We start from the raw sequence: 19112 nt of genomic DNA on the forward strand, positions 1-19112 counted from the left end.
ACAAAGCCCAACATCCCTCAAACTGAGTAGTGTTGGCTTGCACTGTATTCAGTGTCACTGGTTTAATCAGAAAGATTGTTAGTCAGAAATAAATTCATGGTTAATGGCTGCTGTCCTTTAGGTACAGTGAAGCTAAATATGTTCAGAATATCTGGGTACTTACATGATATCCTGGTACTCCATATTTATGTTGATGGTTGGCTTAATGTGGTGCTTAACATTGCTGCCACACAGTGATGGGACCTTGGGTTCAATTCCTGGGGTGCTGTCTGGGTGGGTTTCCTCCCACAGTCCAGAGACGTACTGTACTGGTAGGCTAATGAGGAAAACTAGCCATGGTGTGAGTGTGTGCGTGTCTGTGTTTGTGGGCACCCTGCAATGGACTGGCATCCCGCCCAAGATGCATCCTGCCAATTGCTTGCAAAGATAGGCTCCAGCTGCAAAGCCACCCCCCCGCCCCTACACACCACACTTCGGCTCCTATTCACAGTTCCCTTACTGTAGCCAGGGATCAATATCTTTGAAGCTATGACACCCCACAGCAGTGAAGTCGTAGCGCTGGAGAGAGATGCCTCAGAGCTGGGGATTGTAGAAGGGCAGTCCTCTTTTCCCAAGCTTGCTTTTTTTTCTGATTTCCAGGCCGTACTGCCTTCTCATACATGTGTGCTACCATGTTGTTGTCCCCTGTTGTCACCCTCCCACCCACGAAACCATTTACAGCAGAGTCGCTAATTCAATCATTTGTTTTGTCTTTCATTTTCAAAGAAGACCGAATGCAAAGTCAATCCAAATTTTAAGTGGGGGGGAGGTAGGATTTAGTGGATAGTATTTTGATGCCAAACAGGGACCCCTTCAGGAAACTGGCATCAGGTTTGCTAACAGCTGGCACAGCTGGATTGATAACTGTGGTGCTTGAACAGCAGCACTCACCCTGTTCTCCAACCAGCTTTGATTGGAGGAGCTGCACTGGGGCCTAGGGATACTCTCAATGATGCATTTTCTACCTCATTGATTCAGTAGTTCTGTCCTTCAGTAAATGGTACCACACACCACATTAGAAAGTACGCTCCTTGATTGATTACCACAGCTTTAGGTCTTGCAGGCTTTAATCGGGTTGTTAGGAAGTGATGCTTTATGAAAGGAATAAGAGAAGCTATTTCAATGGATTTACACATCTGTGAAGAATGAATCATAATGATTTGAAGCAATGTGTTTTGGCTTACTTTTTACTTTTTTCAAAATGATTTTATTCATTTTCTGTTGAAACGTGATATTTATGTGTAAGAGACACGAGCGCTGAAGTGCCTCTAGACGTTTTAGGCATTTTTTTAACAGATTGGCTGAATTGTTCAGTCTTTCAAATTGGCTTTGTTGCCTATGGAGCATCGTATGGTTTCTTTGTACACTACACCCTGCAGTTGGGCTGCAGATCATTAAGGGTTTAACTCTTAAGACTCTTAGTAATGATCTCCTTTTATTTTCTTTTAACTGATTTAGTCATTGACTTCTGATGTTCCAAAATCCCATATCTGTGCGTGTAAAGGTTACCATTGATTTGTTGCAGTTAAGGAATGGAGGACATGGGAATAATCACAGAATTATATGGACAGGAACTTCTGTAAACACCTGTGATTGGATAAATGTGCAAAATAGCTATACACATATAACCGTTCCTCATGAACTCTGTATGATTTGACAGGAAACAGTGTAATTTCCTGGGAGCCATTTTGGGGGAGACACCAATACACATTTTGTAGTTGCATTAAATAGGAATTTGTAAGGTTTTGGTGGAATAGAATAGTGGTGATTTCTGTATAGTGGTTCTGTCAGATTTCAAAACTCTCCACCTTGTATGCAGAGGGGTGGTTGGTGAAGGTGTCTGATGGAGAACTGTTTAAAAATCCGGTTGATATTTCGGTCATGTCGCTGGTCCTGACCCAAAATTCAGTTGGCATGTTAACTCATCTCCTGTCTTTCTGGGTTTTCAGGTGGAATTCCTTTGATTACCTTTGATGCATAACCTGATTGCTGGGTTACCTTGTAAAACCTCACTGTCACTCCATGTTAAGCCACACTGCCTCCAGGAAACTGTGTCATAGTAACTAATCCATAACAGGTCTGTGTTGTATAAATGTGCAATTGTTTTGCCATTGCCAGTGCGTCTTTGCTTTCCTTCAGCATATAATAAGAGGTTACAAAACAAGAGGAGGCCACTCAGCCAATATGGTCCATTTGGCAGTTAGTAGCTCCTCTTGCTGTTTCTTGAAAGAAAGGGTGGGTATTGATACCAAATTCAAAACTAAAACATTTTGAAAGTGGTGAAAATATGTACAGTATCCAACCCAAAACAAAACTAACCCCCTGAGGTGTTTACTTAATTACCTCTCTGTAGCTCAGACAGGCAGAGCTCCTATAGTCCCTCTGGCAGGGTGTCCAAATCATTACATGGGATTCTGATTCCATCCCATCATACTGCTTGGAGTGTGGGTCCCAGCAATCAAATGTCCTCTGGCTTTACTGCCTGGCCAATCCTCGCTACGCGTTTGATTGGTGTTATGTGCTGTAAATTGAAACGCAAATCAAAGCAATAAGAATTCCCACCTTATTAAGAAGCATTGGGTAATTTAAGACCTCAGCTGGGTGCCATAAATTGTGATTAGTTGTTTGGAGCATCATCTTATGCAAGTATTTTTTTCTTCCTGCTGCAAAAAGGCATTGCAGCATTCAGACTTCAGTGGAAAGATATTGTAGAAGAATATAGGCCAAGTTTAGAAAGTATTCCTTATATGGTGGTTTGTTTAGGAAGACCAGTGCTACCCTGAGGAAGTATCAGTGCAGCCCATATGGAGTCGTTTTAATTGTGGGTCACTGATTCTTCCTTGGTTGAGATCAAAAGGAGTCTTGTGGATTCTTTTTTAATATTTTACCCTGATTTAGCAGTCAGTAAACAGCATTATACAAGTTCCTGAGGAACTGACTTGTAACCAATCCATTGGAAAGAATAACGTGTCACCCTGGGCCTGGTGTATAAGTGTGTGTCTGAGTCAGAGTGAATTTCAGACTGTTCACGATCACAGAAGGGAAGAGACAGGACTTTGATCCAGAAGTGGGAATCAACCATAAAAAACTCAAAACATAAACCTCGAGCTTCATTTCAGCACTGAAGCAAGAGCTCAGTATAAATAGAATTTATCATTAAACAGAGAACAAACAAGACAAGTACCAGAAGGTAATATGCTGAAAGTGGAATATCCTGCTTTTGCTTTCATCTTGGCCAAAGCAGTTTCCCAAAGCAGTGCTGAATGATAATTGGATATTTATTGGTGGGTTTCAGCTGTCCTCATCCAGGAAATGCACTCATTCAGAGGACAAGGTGAGCCCTGTGGTCCAGACATCTCTCGTTGAAGCCTAGAAAGTGTCACCAATCAACTTTCTTGAGGATTCCCCATGCTGTAGTATACAAGTGGTATAGGGTGCATAGGATGGGCCTTAGTCAGCCAGCCACCTCTTGACTTGAACATGCGAGCATAAGACCATAACAACAGTTACAAATGAGAGGAGACCCTTCTGGCCCATTTGGTAGTTAGTGGTTAAATGATCAAAGGATCTCATCCAACATTTCTTCAATGAAACCAGGATAGCAGCTTCCAGACTCTTTGACTGCAAACAACAGGAAGCAAGTTGAGGCCATTCAGCCCATTTAGTTTGCTTGGTAGCCACGTGTTCTGAGGATCTAATGCAACCACTTCTTGAAAAAAGCCAGGGTATTAGCATCCACAAAAACATAGCATATACCCAATTCCTACAACCCAGTGTTTCTTGTGATTTGCTGAGTATCTACAAGCTTTCAGTGATTGCTTCGAGACAGGCCACACAACGTAATCATGCAAAGTCTCTTGTAAGGCACTGCGGGACCTTGCAAGAAGTCAAAATATGAAGTGGTCTGACAGGGGGAATATTGGGTATAGAATAAAGAATAACAGGCTTTAACATTTTCATTTCTTTGAAAATCGGCTGCTGGTAAACACCACTTTTGCTTCGATTTCCTTAAAGGAGTGGTTCAGTTGCCTCTTCATCGAGTAGCTCTTCTGATAGGACCTTGTTAGGAACAAGAGAACAAAAGGCACAAGATAGGAATTGCTTGCTTGGTAACCTGAAATATAATCCGTTTCTAAGCTTGAATGGGCGCTGCATCACTTGTGATTTCTATGGTTAAATGTAAAGGGCAATGAGCAAAGCACAAGCAGCAGCCAAAGAGTTACTGTACTGCAGAAAAATCTCCATGGAGTTGCTTTTCCATTTTTTATTGACCCTTTTTTTCGAACCCCCTGTCAGTTTAGCATTATAGAATGTTTGCATGATTTCGCTGCCCTTTGCTTACAGAGCAGCAGCTTTCACTTCAGCAAAAACAAAAACCGCAATGCCTGATTATTGCAAAAGAGGTGTCACTCAGTGCACCCAGAACTGTGTACGGTGAGCAAAAATGCAACTTAAAACTAGTAAGAGCATACAATGCGCACAAAACAAATTGTATTAATAAAAATAGACCTCTGAAGCCTTGTTTAGATTTCTTGCCATTACAGAGCAAAAGTAGTGATGTCTTCTGGCAACATGAAGGAGCCCATTCTCTAATGAGAGCTTGCACCCTTTGCAAGCTCTTCCCTCTCACCATTATAATGTAGGACGGGCTCCCTGGCCTGGGTCTGTTTCAGAGATTGATCATTTCCTCCTCCTTCCTCAGATCTGCTGCTCAGATGGCCCAGCGCTTCATGAGTTCTTCCTTGTGTTTAATAAAAACCCTGGCTGTTGCAGATGCTTAGTTCAGTGCATTGGCTCACACCCAACTATGGAGTGATTTGCGGTACTTGGGCTGGGCCCCTGATTCTGAGCAACAGGCAAGAGGCCTCTAGCAGTAAATCACAGTAACCAGACACTTAGTTCACTCCTGGAAGTTCAGAAAGTATCGGTGGAGTGCTGGCAGTAGCAAAGGAAACATCTCTCAGATATGTATAACTGACAGCAGTTAGTTTGCTGGGCAGGGTACCTGTTACTGTGAGAAAACAAGTGACACTTCAAGCATAGACTACTAATTTCCTTCTAGATGTAGTCTGTTGCCACTGTATTTAGATTTTGTGCAATTATGGCCCACACAGAATAGTAATCATTAAATCAGTATCCTGCAGTTTGAGACCAGTTATTAAACTGATACTACTGTTCTTCTGGTTCTGAATCATCTTTCCATTTCTCAACTAACTCGCCTGTGAGTCCTCTTTGGCTAAAGGTTTTCAAAATTGGACACTTTATGGTGGCTAGAAGTGAAGTTCGAAGAGTTCTGATGCGTTTTTACACAGAACAGACACTTCAGTGAACTCTGGGAGACTTTTATGTTGGCTCCAGTGGTTAGGGTTTTTTTTTCTCCTATATCAGTGGGCCTGAATACCTTTGGGGTGTCTGCTGGGCCAGAGATAAGAATGCAGTTCAGCACACACATGGGATAATGTTCAGAGAGCCCAGGTGATGCTATCTTATCTCTCTCTCGCTACTTCTCTGAAATAACTCTGCTGGGCTTCTCCGTGTTCCCAGGTAGTGACAAAGAAAATAGGCAACATAAATGAAAGGCTCTGAAATAATTGGCTGTGAAAGATAAAACAAGCAGTCTTTGTGATATCCACACTACAAAACACTGAATGAAAAAAAGCTTATTTGATTCACTCAAGCTGGACATTTTAAAGATGTCTGGCTAAGTGAGGTTTTGAGATTAATCTTCGCACAAAAGAATAACATAAGCAATGGTCTCACTTATCACTATTTTTTTATTATTATGGGTCAGAATAGTATCTGTCTATTGGTTGAATAAACATGAAATCACACCTTTTTCTAAATTCAGAATTTCTTTGCTTGTCCATTTGGTTTACAGTAGTGTTTGATCAAAAGTGTAAATCAAGTAAGGTCTCTGGAGCCTACACTGTATAAATTCCTTTGAATTTCAAGCAAAGCACAAACATCAGTCCTAGCACAAAACAGACTGATGAAACACATGATGAAACAGTGATAAGGTGTTAACCATAGATATACTGTAGATTTTGTAAAACATAAAGTTAGGTCCCCATCTTGTCAAAGGAGATAGCCTGACGTCTTTTGAGAGATGTCTGGATGTGATCATTGGATTGTTTAGCCATTAGCACCAAATGGGTTAGATGAACTATGAAAAGAACACAAGCAAGATTTCATATCTTCACACTATAAGATGAGCTCCACCTTATGCTTTGGAAGTGGACTCATATTCTTTTTGTAGATATAAAACATTTTCACAGCAACAGGAGAGCAGCTCCCCTTCTGTAAGAGAAGTGAAGGCAGAAGCCAATGGCTCAGTCTGGTGCGTTATAGAAATAAAGATGTTATGTTAATGGTATTCACCAACACGTCTCAGCTTTAACCATCTTCGTATTCTTCTACAGAAAGTCCAAAACGGGGAAAAAAAAGCCGTTTTCTCCTAGAGCTTGAACTGATCTTTTGTGAGTTTTTAAGGTATATGATTATACCCTAAATAATAATACAAATTTTTATTTTTTTGCATTTTCATAGGTTTTGAGAAGTACAGTACCTACACTCCCCAACCAGCCCTTTTTATTTCATTTTTATTCTTCAGTGCTCTTTCTCTCTTTCTGATCATATAAGAGTAGTACATTTACTAGTCACAGAGAATAGGCTTGCAAGGTTGTTGGATACGCCCACCTAAAATCTTAAAATAACGTGGCTGTAAAAATACAGAAGAACATGGTTTACAAGGCTAAGGCAACAAATACCTTCTTCATGCCGTGTGACGACAAGAGGGTGATGTGAAGCCTGGCTTGCTCTGGGGGTGCTTTGATAGGTGGGCAAGACCAGGTGCAGAATGCCAAGCAGGCAAGCCCAGATTGCTGAAGTGACAGCGAACTAGGCATCCACACTCATCTCCTGTAGGCATCTGCGGGGGCAAGGCAGGTCTCTGGTCCGATGCAGTCTGGCAGCTTGTGTGTGTAGGCCACATTCGAGGAGCTCCCCAAAGACCCCCTTGTGCTTTCTCTCGGTCTCCTTCCAACCCTCTCTCCTGTTCCTCCTCCTCCTGCGTCTCTCTGCCCAGTCCTGGTGTCTGTTCCAGTGCCCATGATCGTATCCTCTGTTCCTCTTGCAGGCTGCGCCTTCCTCACGTACTGTGCCAGAGAGTCGGCCCTGAAAGCCCAGAGCGCCCTGCATGAACAGAAGACTCTTCCAGGGGTAGGTCACGCGTGCCTCTCGTCGCTGTGGTGCTGGGACGGCAGTGCCACAGGGCAGGGGTGCAGGGGGTGCCGTCCAGCACCTCGGTAGTCCTGGCCTTCTGATGCTCCTGTTTGATGTGTGTACTGTATGCGCCTGTATGTGTGCTAAGGGGATATATGTGTTGTCGTTGATTTTTTTTTTTGCTGCTGGAGTCCAAGGCATGTTAAACAGTCGTCTCCTCCTAAGGGCCCCCCCTAGATGGGACAGACAGCAGCGTGGAGCTGCCTGTTAAATATTTATCACTCCCCCGGTGTTGTTACTGCGCTCTGTAGCAGCTTTTAAATGCTGCACTTGGTGATTTAAAAGTTGTGTTTTTAATGATGCCTCGGGGGACTTTTTCGGTGGTAGTCATGGAAACGACAAAAGAAGACCGAGCGCTGTGTGACAGCTGATGACATCAGGGCTCAGAGCTAGGGCGAAGAAATTAAGTCATCTGTGCAGCTAATGTACTGTCCAAAGTACTGTACAACTCGTCTGTGTGCCTGAGGTTCTGTCCACAGTACTGTACAACTCATCTGTGTGAATGAAGTTCTGTCCACAGTACTGTACAGCTCGTCTGTGTGCCTGAGGTTCTGTCCACAGTACTGTACAGCTCGTCTGTGTGAATGAAGTTCTGTCCACAGTACTGTACAGATCGTCTGTGTGCCTGAGGTTCTGTCCACAGTACTGTACAGCTCGTCTGTGTGAATGAAGTTCTGTCCACAGTACTGTACAGCTCGTCTGTGTGCCTGAGGTTCTGTCCACAGTACTGTACAGCTCATCCGCGTGCCTGAGGTTCTGTCCACAGTACTGTACAGCTCATCTGTGTGAATGAAGTTCTGTCCACAGTACTGTACAGCTCGTCTGTGTGAATGAAGTTCTGTCCACAGTACTGTACAGCTCGTCTGTGTGCCTGAGGTTCTGTCCACAGTACTGTACAGCTTGTCTGTGTGGCTGAGGTTCTGTCCACAGTACAGTACAGCTCGTCTGTGTGAATGAAGTTCTGTCCACAGTACTGTACAGCTCGTCTGTGTGCCTGAGGTTCTGTCCACAGTACTGTACAGCTTGTCTGTGTGAATGAAGTTCTGTCCACTGTACTGTACAGCTCGTCTGTGTGCCTGAGGTTTTGTCCACAGTACAGTACAGCTCGTCTGTGTGAATGAAGTTCTGTCCACAGTACTGTACAGTTCGTCTGTGTGCCTGAGGTTCTGTCCACAGTACAGTTCAGCTCGTCTGTGTGAATGAAGTTCTGTCCACAGTACTGTACAGCTCGTCTGTGTGCCTGAGGTTCTGTCCACAGTACTGTACAGCTTGTCTGTGTGAATGAAGTTCTGTCCAAAGTACTGTACAGCTCGTCTGTGTGCCTGAGGTTCTGTCCAAAGTACTGTACAACTTATCTGTGTGGCTGAGGCTCTGTCCACAGTATTGTACAGCTCATCTGTGTGGCTGAGGATCTATCCAATACTGTACAAATCCACTGTTAAGATTAGTAAGGTTGGAATGAGGATGAGTTTCATGGTCTGCTTTGCTTGGGTGCATTTGTAATGGATAAGTTTCATCTCTTCTTTGACAAAGATGTTAACATTTGCTTCTGATCTTGATGTTTAATGTTATTAGTGCTTTCAGTAGTAACAGGATATGGTGGAGCACAGGCCGCAAAGCAAAACATAAAAAAGTGTAACATATCAATTAAAAATGCATATTTTGATCACATACTGTCTATCACTTTTATAAATCTGTCCGATTGACCATGTCTATTATAACTATACTGTATCTTACCTCTATAAAGCTACACTGCTCTAGGTCATAAGTGGTCTGGACTTCCATGTTAATATCAATCAATTGACTTTTCATTTGTACAGTGCTACTGTACTCTATGACCACCATCTCAGAGACCTGTCCATGGCCAGGACTCAAGACAATTTAAAAGTGTAAAAAAAAACTACAAACAAGTAGTGGGGCTTAATTATGAGTGTATAGCTGGCAAACACAGTGAAGATTGTATGAGTTCGAGTGCATTCAAGGCTCGGTTTAAACCGTACTTCACCTTCATGAGTAACATTTAGTCAACAGGCAGGACATATTCACAAGAATATGAACATTTCAATAGAAATTAACTAAATAAATGACTAGGCAGAAAATGTATTAGTTCCAAAACCAGCAATGATGGAAAAATAGCAATATTATTAGAAGATCTTTTATTGAATTCTAGTTGTCTAAACCAAACAAGACTTTTTTGGGGACAAAGGCAACATTTCTCCTACTAGTAATATTCTTTATATCTAGATACAGTATATTAAATGCCTGCTGATGAGGTATGTGTTGGACTGCAGACACAGATTACACCTGTGCCTGAGGGAATTAGTGGTGTGTTTAGAGTATAAAATAAACATAACATATTCACAGTGCACACTGCACCCTGCACAGACACTAATCTGCATTAGAGGTACCCACACTGACAATTGATCTGACACGTGATTCACTTTCACTCACCATTGGTAAGTAAGGATAGTAATTATAAATTAAACTCATGATGATGTACTGTATCAGCTTTACTGTAATTGTTGATAGTCCAGTGAGATTGTTTTCACAAATAAAGAAAAAAAAACGTTATTTGAAAATTGTGTGGCAAAGTGAAGATATAACGGGTTTTTTGTTTTTTGGTGAAAGTAACACACAGCCAATGTGTTCTTTGCAGATGAAGTGGGGTTTGGCAAAGAGATGAGAAAAGCACTAATAACATTTACTGTGTGAATTATTGAGTCTTTTTAAAAAGCTTTTTCTTGCTTCTTGTTAGCATAACCACATTCCCAAAGTCCCTTTCCACTTCAGTGGGCCTCGTGATGTTTTTCAAACTTCAATGAAGGCCTCTGTCTGGAAAGACTTACAGTAGAAAAAGGCTTCTTTGCTAAATGCCAAACTTGGAGACAGGAGAGGAAGAGTGCTGGTATTTAAAACAGCTCTTTGATTCTCATTTCTGTGTTCTTCTTGCGCTTTTTCTTTTAATCCATCAGTGCATTTGTGCCTCTTGTGCAGGACCAAAATGACAGGCGATTAACCGCATCAGGTCTATTTGATGAGTCTGGAACAGGGACGTCCTGTTTTGCTTGCATGTGCAGTGAATAGGTCTGGCTCTGTATGCAAGGAAATGCCCCAGGAGTTTCAGTCCTGTCTTTAGGCATGCTTTCTGTATGTCTCTCTTTCTCCCACTTACTCGCTACTTCTCAAGCTTAGCCTCCCTTACCATCTCTGTCTGTCGCCTTCTCTTCCTCATTTCCTAGGATAAGTTTTTGCTCCTTTTTTTTTACCTTGATTATCACTCAGATCTTCACTTCTTATAAATCTCTGTTCTCAGCTGGTATTTCTTGGCACCTCCTGGTTTCCTTTATTCTCCTAATTAGATGCCAACAACACTAACCTCAAAAAAGCGATGAAAGGGGTACAAAGAGTCTAATAGTCTGCAGTGAAGCTCAGTGCCGCTGTCTTTGTAGAAGAACATAAAACATTCTCATGGGGTCTTCAGTCATCCCAGTTACTGTAGGATTAAGTGAACTGAGAAGTGGGGCATGGTGTGGATTGACTCCCAGCCCTGGAGGGGACACCAAGCCATCACAGGGATTAACCTCCAGCAATGCTGATCCTAGTTTATGCAATTGGGTGGACTGGATCGACAGAGAAAAAGTCCCTCACTCAAGGTCCAACAGCAGTGTCTGTAATGGAGACTCAAACCTACAACCTGGAGTCTGGAGGCTTACCCACTAGTCTGCTAGATGACTGATGATTGACAGATGATCAATGGTGATATATGTTAGACATGATTTGGTCAAGAAAAACTAAAGGCTATTTCGGTACATGAATACATTTCTTAAGTTGCTCAACAACTAACATTTGTGAGCTAGCATGTATTTGATAGCAAGGTCATTAGTTGTCAGAAGGTCAACCAATGTTTCTGTCAGGAATCCGGCAGGTAGTTCTCCGAGAATCCTGTGCGTAGCCGAGAACTCTGTGGGACGCAGAGGCAAACAATCCAAAATCGTCATCCGAAGGGCGAGATCAAAAAAAAAAAAGTCAAGTCCAAAAACCAAGAAGGCCAACAAGGAAATAACGCGCACTAGAAAACGCTAAGAGGCTTTTCAATAGTGAGCAGGGTAGGGTGTTTGAGGGACCATTAAATACTGAAGGGAGAGGAACGTGGTTGGATAATTGGTTCAGGAGTGAGAGTCTGTGGAATCCGGTGCCTGTGAGGATGTGATGGGTTCAGTTAGGAATGAAAGCGTGAAACAGTGGGTTTGGGAATGTAGCGGGGTTTGCGAGGACGAGTGCAGGACGTGACAGTTTTAGTAATAAGTTCAAATAAGAACATATATTTTTAGGAATAGGAGACCTGTAGTTTTGTCATATAAATACACTTGTGCGGTAATTTACTGTATGTCCTCTCGTGCTCATTCTTAGATGGTGCAGGTCGCAGGACACACCTTGGGAATATGCCCGAGAGCAGGAATAGCAGTCTGGAGAATCCCTCCTAGTGTTTACTGTGAGGCCCGAGTGAGTCAGTCGCTCTTGAAAACAACGTCTTTGAACTGACACTCAAACTGAATTACTCCTGCCGTCTGCATCCCCACACCGTGCAGCCTGGCACTGTCTCTCAGGAAATGGAATCTCGATATTCCGTTACAGAGTAGAACAATTTCACACATCGTCACCGACTGTTACAACTCAACGGCCGCAGAGCTCCGCTACGGGTAGAGGATTTCTTCTTGGGCCGGCAGGCGTCTGGTTCCCTGGACGCCAGCGAGCTCATTCAGACACGCGCTACAACAGCGTCTCGGGCTTTGTGTTGGATGGTGGGTTTGCGAATCGGCAATGTCACCAGGGGTCACAGCAGAGTCACAGAGATGAAACTAGTGCACTTCTTTCCTTTGCCCCTGGGTTATTTGGTAGGACCCTGACACCACTCACTTTAACACCTGTCATGAGCTGGGAACAACTCCAGACCTCACTGAATTGTGACTTTCTGATACGTAACAACTGAGACATTTTGCGATATGATTTAGGAAAAAAGCATTACTGAATCCCTGACTTAATGTGTCCGCGACCAAAGCCATGATAATTAACGTCAGGAAAAACAGCCACACTCCCACCCTAACCCACATCGGGGATACTAAAGAATCTCTCTCTCTAATGAATCACGGTTTTGGCTCCAAAATGAGCTTTCTGTCTGACCACATTCTGGTAAAAGCGTCAGAAATGAGAGCAAACTCGTTACCGTCCAACCACCAAAATTGGTGTGATGATTGAGCACCCCCCCCCCGAAACAAAGTGGACAAGCTCTGAATTCCTTCAAGAGGATTTATATTTAAATCCTCATGGCTGATTTTCCAAACTCAGGGTTTGCAAAGCACTGTCCTTATCAGAAACTATAAAATGCCTAATTAACTCCACCTAATCTATCTATATTAATGAACCATTAATAATTGCAGTATAATGCTTTCAGGGTGTCATACCTCATGAAAGGACTGAGGACACTAAAGGAAAAGGGACAAGGGATACAATCAGTGTGAAGGTGTGTTGTCAGAGTATAGGCATTCCTTCAGATAAGACCACCGTAAATTATTTCTACAGTCTATTTTAGCCATGATTTTGTCCATTTTTAATTGCAAAATAAAGTATATTTATTATATTACAGTACACAGATGTGTTCATGAGAGTCAAGCACTGTACAGGATAGTATAGGATCGTGCTGTCATCAAAGTAGATGATGTGAAACGTGAACATGGCACAAGAGTGATATTCCACATCCGGAAGAGTTTCCAGAACCCAACTCTTCCAGAAATCATCTGCAGTTAAATCAAACGCATGATGTGATGGTTTATAATGGACACTGTCACAGTGAGGGGTTTCTGGCTTGAGATTTCCCCTAAATATTGTATTGCGGTATGAATAATAAAATGATATTAAATTAAAAGCGGTGTCTACCCAGTTGAGGGGGTGTTTCAAATACGCTCTATAGCACGTGTTCCCACTTCCGGAAAGCCACCGTCTTCTTGTTGTAGTTTCACACAGAGCAGATAAATCAAGTCACTTATTTGATAATATTGTATTTTTTTTAAGCCAGCAAGCAATCGATTTATTCTGTTTATTTTTTTAGACCTACAGCGTTTGTTTGCTCTCGGACGGTAGTTCCCCGTCACTCCTGCTGCAGAGGGAAGTGTCAGACCCAGGTCTTGTGCTCTTGTGCATCCTGCTCGCTCCACACAAGACGTCACCCTCTCCCTTACCTCCGAGCCTCGGGTTCCAGCCGTGGAGGGAGTCTGGAAAGAACGAACGTCGGCACTGTTGCGATTAAAGACCTAAACCAGTCGTATAATTAAATGCAGATATATAAAATCACACAGACGCACACGCGAATAAATACAAATCTGAGCAAGGCTGAGTCAGCGGTAATACTAATAAGTATGTGTTGGAAATTGAACCAAAACGCCTTAAAATAGCTGCTTGAGCAAGGTCACACTACACCAGTCTGGAGGAGCAATTGCAACACCTGCACTAAAGCAGCCATTACCGTGAGTTAATGACCCACTGGGCTTAAATGAAACATTACAGGTGCACTGCTAATCTGTCCCCTGAGAGCCAGGCAGGAGATTACTAACACAGGATGCAAGCTCACCATGTTGGAGACAACAGTGTGACACGCTGCAGAACACTAACTTTTTTTTCTTGGGGGGGAGCGTGTTCACATTATATTAATGGCATGCTGCTAGCTATAGATACAACAGTTCACTGTGCATTCCTCAAACTCTCATACGAGATCCTGAAGGCCTGCCTGTGTCAAGGCGTGGTAAGGGCCTCTTCTCCCAGTCATTGTTTTAGCCCAGGGGGGAGAGACTGGTACCGAGGCAGCGGTCTCGGAGCGATGTGGCGCCCCGCACGCAGTGCTGTGAAAATGAGCGGGAAGCGAAACGCGCTGTCCCGTCCTGTTTCGCGCCAGGATCGTCCATTGTAAAAGGTTTGTTTTCCATCTCTAATTCGGCAAAGGGAAGAAGAGAAGGGAAAAAAAATACCTTAACGGCTCACCGTGCAGTAACTCTGAGGGGGAAACATCACCGCCTCGGGAAGCCGACAGGATCTCTGTATCAATTTAATTTACGTCAGTACCAAAAAAAAAAACCCCACTAGAACACTCAAGGAAATGTCATTTGATAACCGTTTTGTTCGCAGAATTAAAACTCCCAGAACATAAAACAAAAAAATGTCATTTGATAATTGTCTTGGTTTCATAATTTAAAGAGCAAATGCTAAAAATCGAAGAAAGTAGTAGCGGTAAAATCCTGGTTTTCTACTGTCAGGCAACGCTCAGTTTTCTAACCGACTCCGGCAGTATCTACACGCATTTATCTGCCAGCTCAAATGAGATCGGAAATGATTTAGCTATTCGTTTGTACGTTTTACAACAGAAATGGTTTCGGGGGGGAAAATCGATATCATCGCCTTTCTTTCGATGCATGTCTCTATTGTCTTTTAGCAATTAAAGTACCTTGTAGTTTGTAATGTACATTCGTTCTCATGTAGTGTACAGTCCCTAACCAGAAATAGAGACCCACAATGCGTCTTCCGCAAATGATCAACTGCGCGTCCAATTACTCGAGGTGCTCTCTGTACGTTTATATAACTGTTTCTGAAAGCACACGCATCGTTTCCCAATCTGGAGTTTCCCAATCCAACCTTGTTTTCTTGCTTCTTATGGTCTTGATTTTTTCAGTCTGCGGAATTGCGTTCCCCGAGGATTGACAAAGCTCTCCGCGATGGCTTTACTGTCGCTCTTTGCTTTGTTGTTAAAATAATTAATTTCATTAGGTAATGTTAACGTTCCCACACTCCAGTAGCAAATCTGCCCATCGTGTCTACAGTACCCCTAGGAAAAGCTGCAGTACTGTAGCCCTGAAAGCACGCCCGTTTATCAGGGCATCGCTCCTTCTGTACTTTGTCCGGTGATAACAATGCGACCCGTAGTCTCTGTGATTAACGTTTGTGGATTTCAAAATACAGTATCTCTCAGCCACACGGTTGAACAATATGTATACTTCAAAAACAAACCGGAAAGTTATCGAATTAATAGTAAAAGCAGCTGAATGACCTCCAAGAAAGAAATGACAGTACTGTATGTCCAGAAATACTATTTTGGCATTATTTTTTATATTTGTGAATTGCTGACTTTCAAAATGGCGAATGAATAATTTGGACCTTTTCAGAGTTACATAAATGTTTAATAAAAATAAAACTGTAAAATCTGGAATATGTACAATACTCAGTATGTACAGTACTGTACGTCGTGAAAGGCACAGCAACGTGCTTACTATAGCATACTCTTCTAGGGTATAACAAACTGTAATTGAAATTACACATACTGTACACAGTAAGAGGATTAACTGTCTGTGGATTTTTTGTAACTATAGTTATAATAAAGAAAAAAAAAATCACAGGCAGTTTTTCTGTATAACTCTGAAGACGCTGATGGATCTAAAAATGTTTGACTCCATACTTAAGCGACATAATTGTTTCAAATAATAAGTAAAGAATTTGGAAATTAAAAGGCTCATTTCCAGCAAACGACCATTTCGGGTTGTGGCGTGATTCGATTTACAGTAGTATCATCACAAAGTAGCTGCTATAAGAGCAAGTGCAGTTGATTGAGCTGTCATTTGGGCTAACATTTTTGAACATCTCAAACATCTTGAACGGCTTAAGGAAAAAAAAAGAAGAAAATCATTGCGTCTGTCTCGCACGCAGAAAGACTGCCTTTTGTTTTTGGTCTGTTTTGCGTGTGATCGAGAAGACGGGTTTCTTGCGGCGGGGAGGGAGGGCGCGCGCATTTGCGCGTGAATGAGAATGAGCCGCGCGGAGTGTCGCGCGGTGACTCGCGGCCGCACTCGGCTGTCTCGCTGGGGCTCGGTCTGCGGTGGTAATGCGCAGCCAAAAATCAATAAGATTGATTGATACTGCGTCCCAAATCTATGACAGTCTATACAGTAACTCACTACGATGATCAATACTTCAGAACTTCAGCGAGAATTTTGCACAAGGGACATTATTATTATTTTTTTTCACGTTGTTGTTTAGTATTATTAGTGCCTTATCATATAATAATAGTAGGACCTTAATTCATATAGAAAGACTAAACTCAGTAGTAGCAGGAAGGAAGGGCGATGATGAAACAGTGTGAAACAAGGTGTGGAAGTTGTATTGGGAGGAAGAGCAGGAACTGTAAAGTATTGGAAGGAGCAGAGCCGGTGTCGCATCCAATTCAATTTATTGTACAGTATGTTTGTACCTAAGCTTATTACGATATGGACAAAAAAGGAGGCCCGTTGTTTGGGCTTGTTTATACCGGTTTCTCGGTGTATTTAATGTGTTGTTGTTTTTCTAGGGATCAGAAAACGACTTTCACCGCCGCCCGGTGAATGCTACTGCAGCTTACTTTCTCTTGACGCAACAGGGGAGTCCCAAAGAAAGCTCACCGAGGCTATATATACTTTGTCCTTACGTGTTACATAGAAATTACTTCATATAGGGATGACGAGGAGAATCGTTCGTCCCCGAGAGCGGAGGGGGGAAATATTTTTACGGCGCGTTTCGGATACGACACCGCCAGTAACGATACTTAAATTGTACGCCCCCAACAAAAAAAAAAAACTGGAATAAGGCAACGTAATGCATTTAATGTAGTGAAATATATTAAACGCTACAAAACTAGCGAACAGAACGTTTGTCTTTGATATCTAGAGCTATAATTGTTGTTGAGTTTTTTTTCCCTGGCTCCAGCTCCTAACGACGGGGTTAGAGAGAGCGAGCAGCAGGTGGACTCGGTGAGTGGAGAGCTGGCGGTAATGAGCTGAGGTCTCCAGCCGGTCTCTAATGACGCTCAGTTTTCCGTGAATCTGCGCGCTACAGGTATCGCAGATAACAAAGCACAACAGCAGCTTTTAATAATTTATAGCAGAGCCAGGCCAGATTGGGCAGTAATTGTATTACAGGTCACTTCTCAATAGCAATTTGGGAGAGTAGTGGTGATGTGTTCTCCGAGGCGATCGATAAGCGCTGTCCAGGGTGCTGATTTCAGACTCGTTTTTGCTGCCGCTCACTGGATTTTGTTTCACAGAGATTCGGGTTGTTTTAAGCTTCGGTTATCAATGAAATAGCATTAGTCACTTCAACCATTGTATTCTTAACAGGTAGGTGATTGTATCCTGTTTAATTCTCGAAAGAATATGGTCAAAAACACTTCTTTTGTTTATGAATGAAGGGCCCATAGGGCAGTTGAATCTTGCAATACCACATTGACAGCAATTGCTTAATTCTGCTTTCCCAGCTACATTATAGATCCTGATCATGGCCCAGCATTCGTGCAGTACTACCTACATACTGTACCTTTTTGTTTCCAGACATTTTAACTATTCTGATATTAAGTGTGCTTTCAGACAGATGTTTTGTACCAGTAAAATGGATAAACAGTTATATAATTAAGAAAGCTAAAGTAATTATGGTAGATGTCTTCCAAATTGTCAGCATAACTCAGTTTGTAAGCTGTAGTTGTCAAAAGTGGGTATTGCCCCTTTCACTGCAAACAGAAATGATGTGATGGCTGTGCATTTCATAGACAATCAGTTCTCTTTTGATTTCAGAGGGGTTTTTCTGCTTCCCAAGCCAATGAAATCGGAACTTGGTTTACAGCACCCAGTGTTCTGAGTTAACCTGATGATGAATTGGGGGTAGGATAGTTAAAGTTGCAGGCTCCTTGATTAACAGCAGTACAAGTACCTTATTACCTTCTTTACCCTGCCTCAGCTACAGTATCTGCTCCAACACTACATACATGTTCTGCCTAAATCTGGTGAGGGCTGGACAGAGATTTTCTAAAGATGGTAAACAAGTAAAACACAAAACCACACCAAAAATCTTTCCTTCTTAGGCAGCCCTAACTACTGCAGGAAAGCTGGGGTGCTTCTCTGTCGAAAACACACATCCCCAAACACAGTCCTTCCTGGTACAGTTCACAATGAGAGGAGGCCACTGTGGCCCATCTCAGCCTTTTGGTAGCTAATAGCTAACTCAAATCAGTTACAAGGGGTTGAAACACTGTGTTTTTTTCTTCTCTTTTCGGCATGGAATAAATCATTACTTGTTCCTTTGCAGCCTACGCATGCTGACGCAGCTCCCTACTTGAACTACTTCAGTTCGATATTACCAGGTTTAAATGCTCTGTCCTCTGGTCTGTGTGGCACTCTTCGTCCTGAATCAGCCTGACGTCCTCTCTGTTCGAAGAAATAATTTCATTGTAACACATAAGGGCAGAAGATGCATTTGCCCTGTGTGTGCTTTTTTGGGGGCTCCCCTGTCTCGTGCTTTCCCACTGTTCGCCCCGGTGATGTCACGAGTCCTTTCTCAGCAGGTTCCAGGAAGTGAGCCGTCCCCAAACAAGGATGGCCCCCAGGCTAGTACTCCTTACTGTTGTACACCTGTTGGCCATAATGGGTTTTTTTAATGGGTGAATAAGCCCTGTCCCTGAGCTCAGACTTCTGTCTTGTGGGAATCTGTCCCAGTCGCCTGTAGCACCTGTAGCATCATTCCCAAGTGCAGTCAGTCATCCAGCTGTTCTGTGGCTCAGATTGAATCCCTGCAAGGTCCGCCCTTTCCTGGACATAGTGAGAGCTCTTGTCCATTGATCTATTCATTTGTGTCCCCCCCCATGGTGAAAATTAAAGACGGATACTAGACATACGTGCATCAATTAAACAGCGTTCTTTCTCAGCTCTTCAATAAATGAGAAGGGAAGACAA

General features: G+C 42.7%; 1 protein-coding gene across 12 annotated transcripts in view; it reads left to right on the top strand.

The window, feature by feature from the left end:
- The window catches only part of celf4 (CUGBP, Elav-like family member 4), a 186629-nt gene that overhangs the window by 22012 nt on the left and 145505 nt on the right, over positions 1–19112 (top strand). For all 12 annotated transcript variants that reach the window (XR_015936097.1, XM_088630510.1, XM_088630517.1 and 9 more), the window contains exon 2: positions 7175–7257. Coding sequence is in view for 11 of the 12 variants with exons in the window: in XM_088630510.1 (XP_088486636.1) it covers positions 7175–7257 (83 nt within the window). In the remaining variant the exon portion in view is untranslated. The remainder of the gene's footprint in view (positions 1–7174; positions 7258–19112) is intronic.

This window comes from Lepisosteus platostomus, chromosome 4, assembly GCF_059453375.1.
Source record: "Lepisosteus platostomus isolate fLepPlt1 chromosome 4, fLepPlt1.hap1, whole genome shotgun sequence".
NCBI classification, from domain to species: Eukaryota; Metazoa; Chordata; class Actinopteri; order Semionotiformes; family Lepisosteidae; genus Lepisosteus; species Lepisosteus platostomus.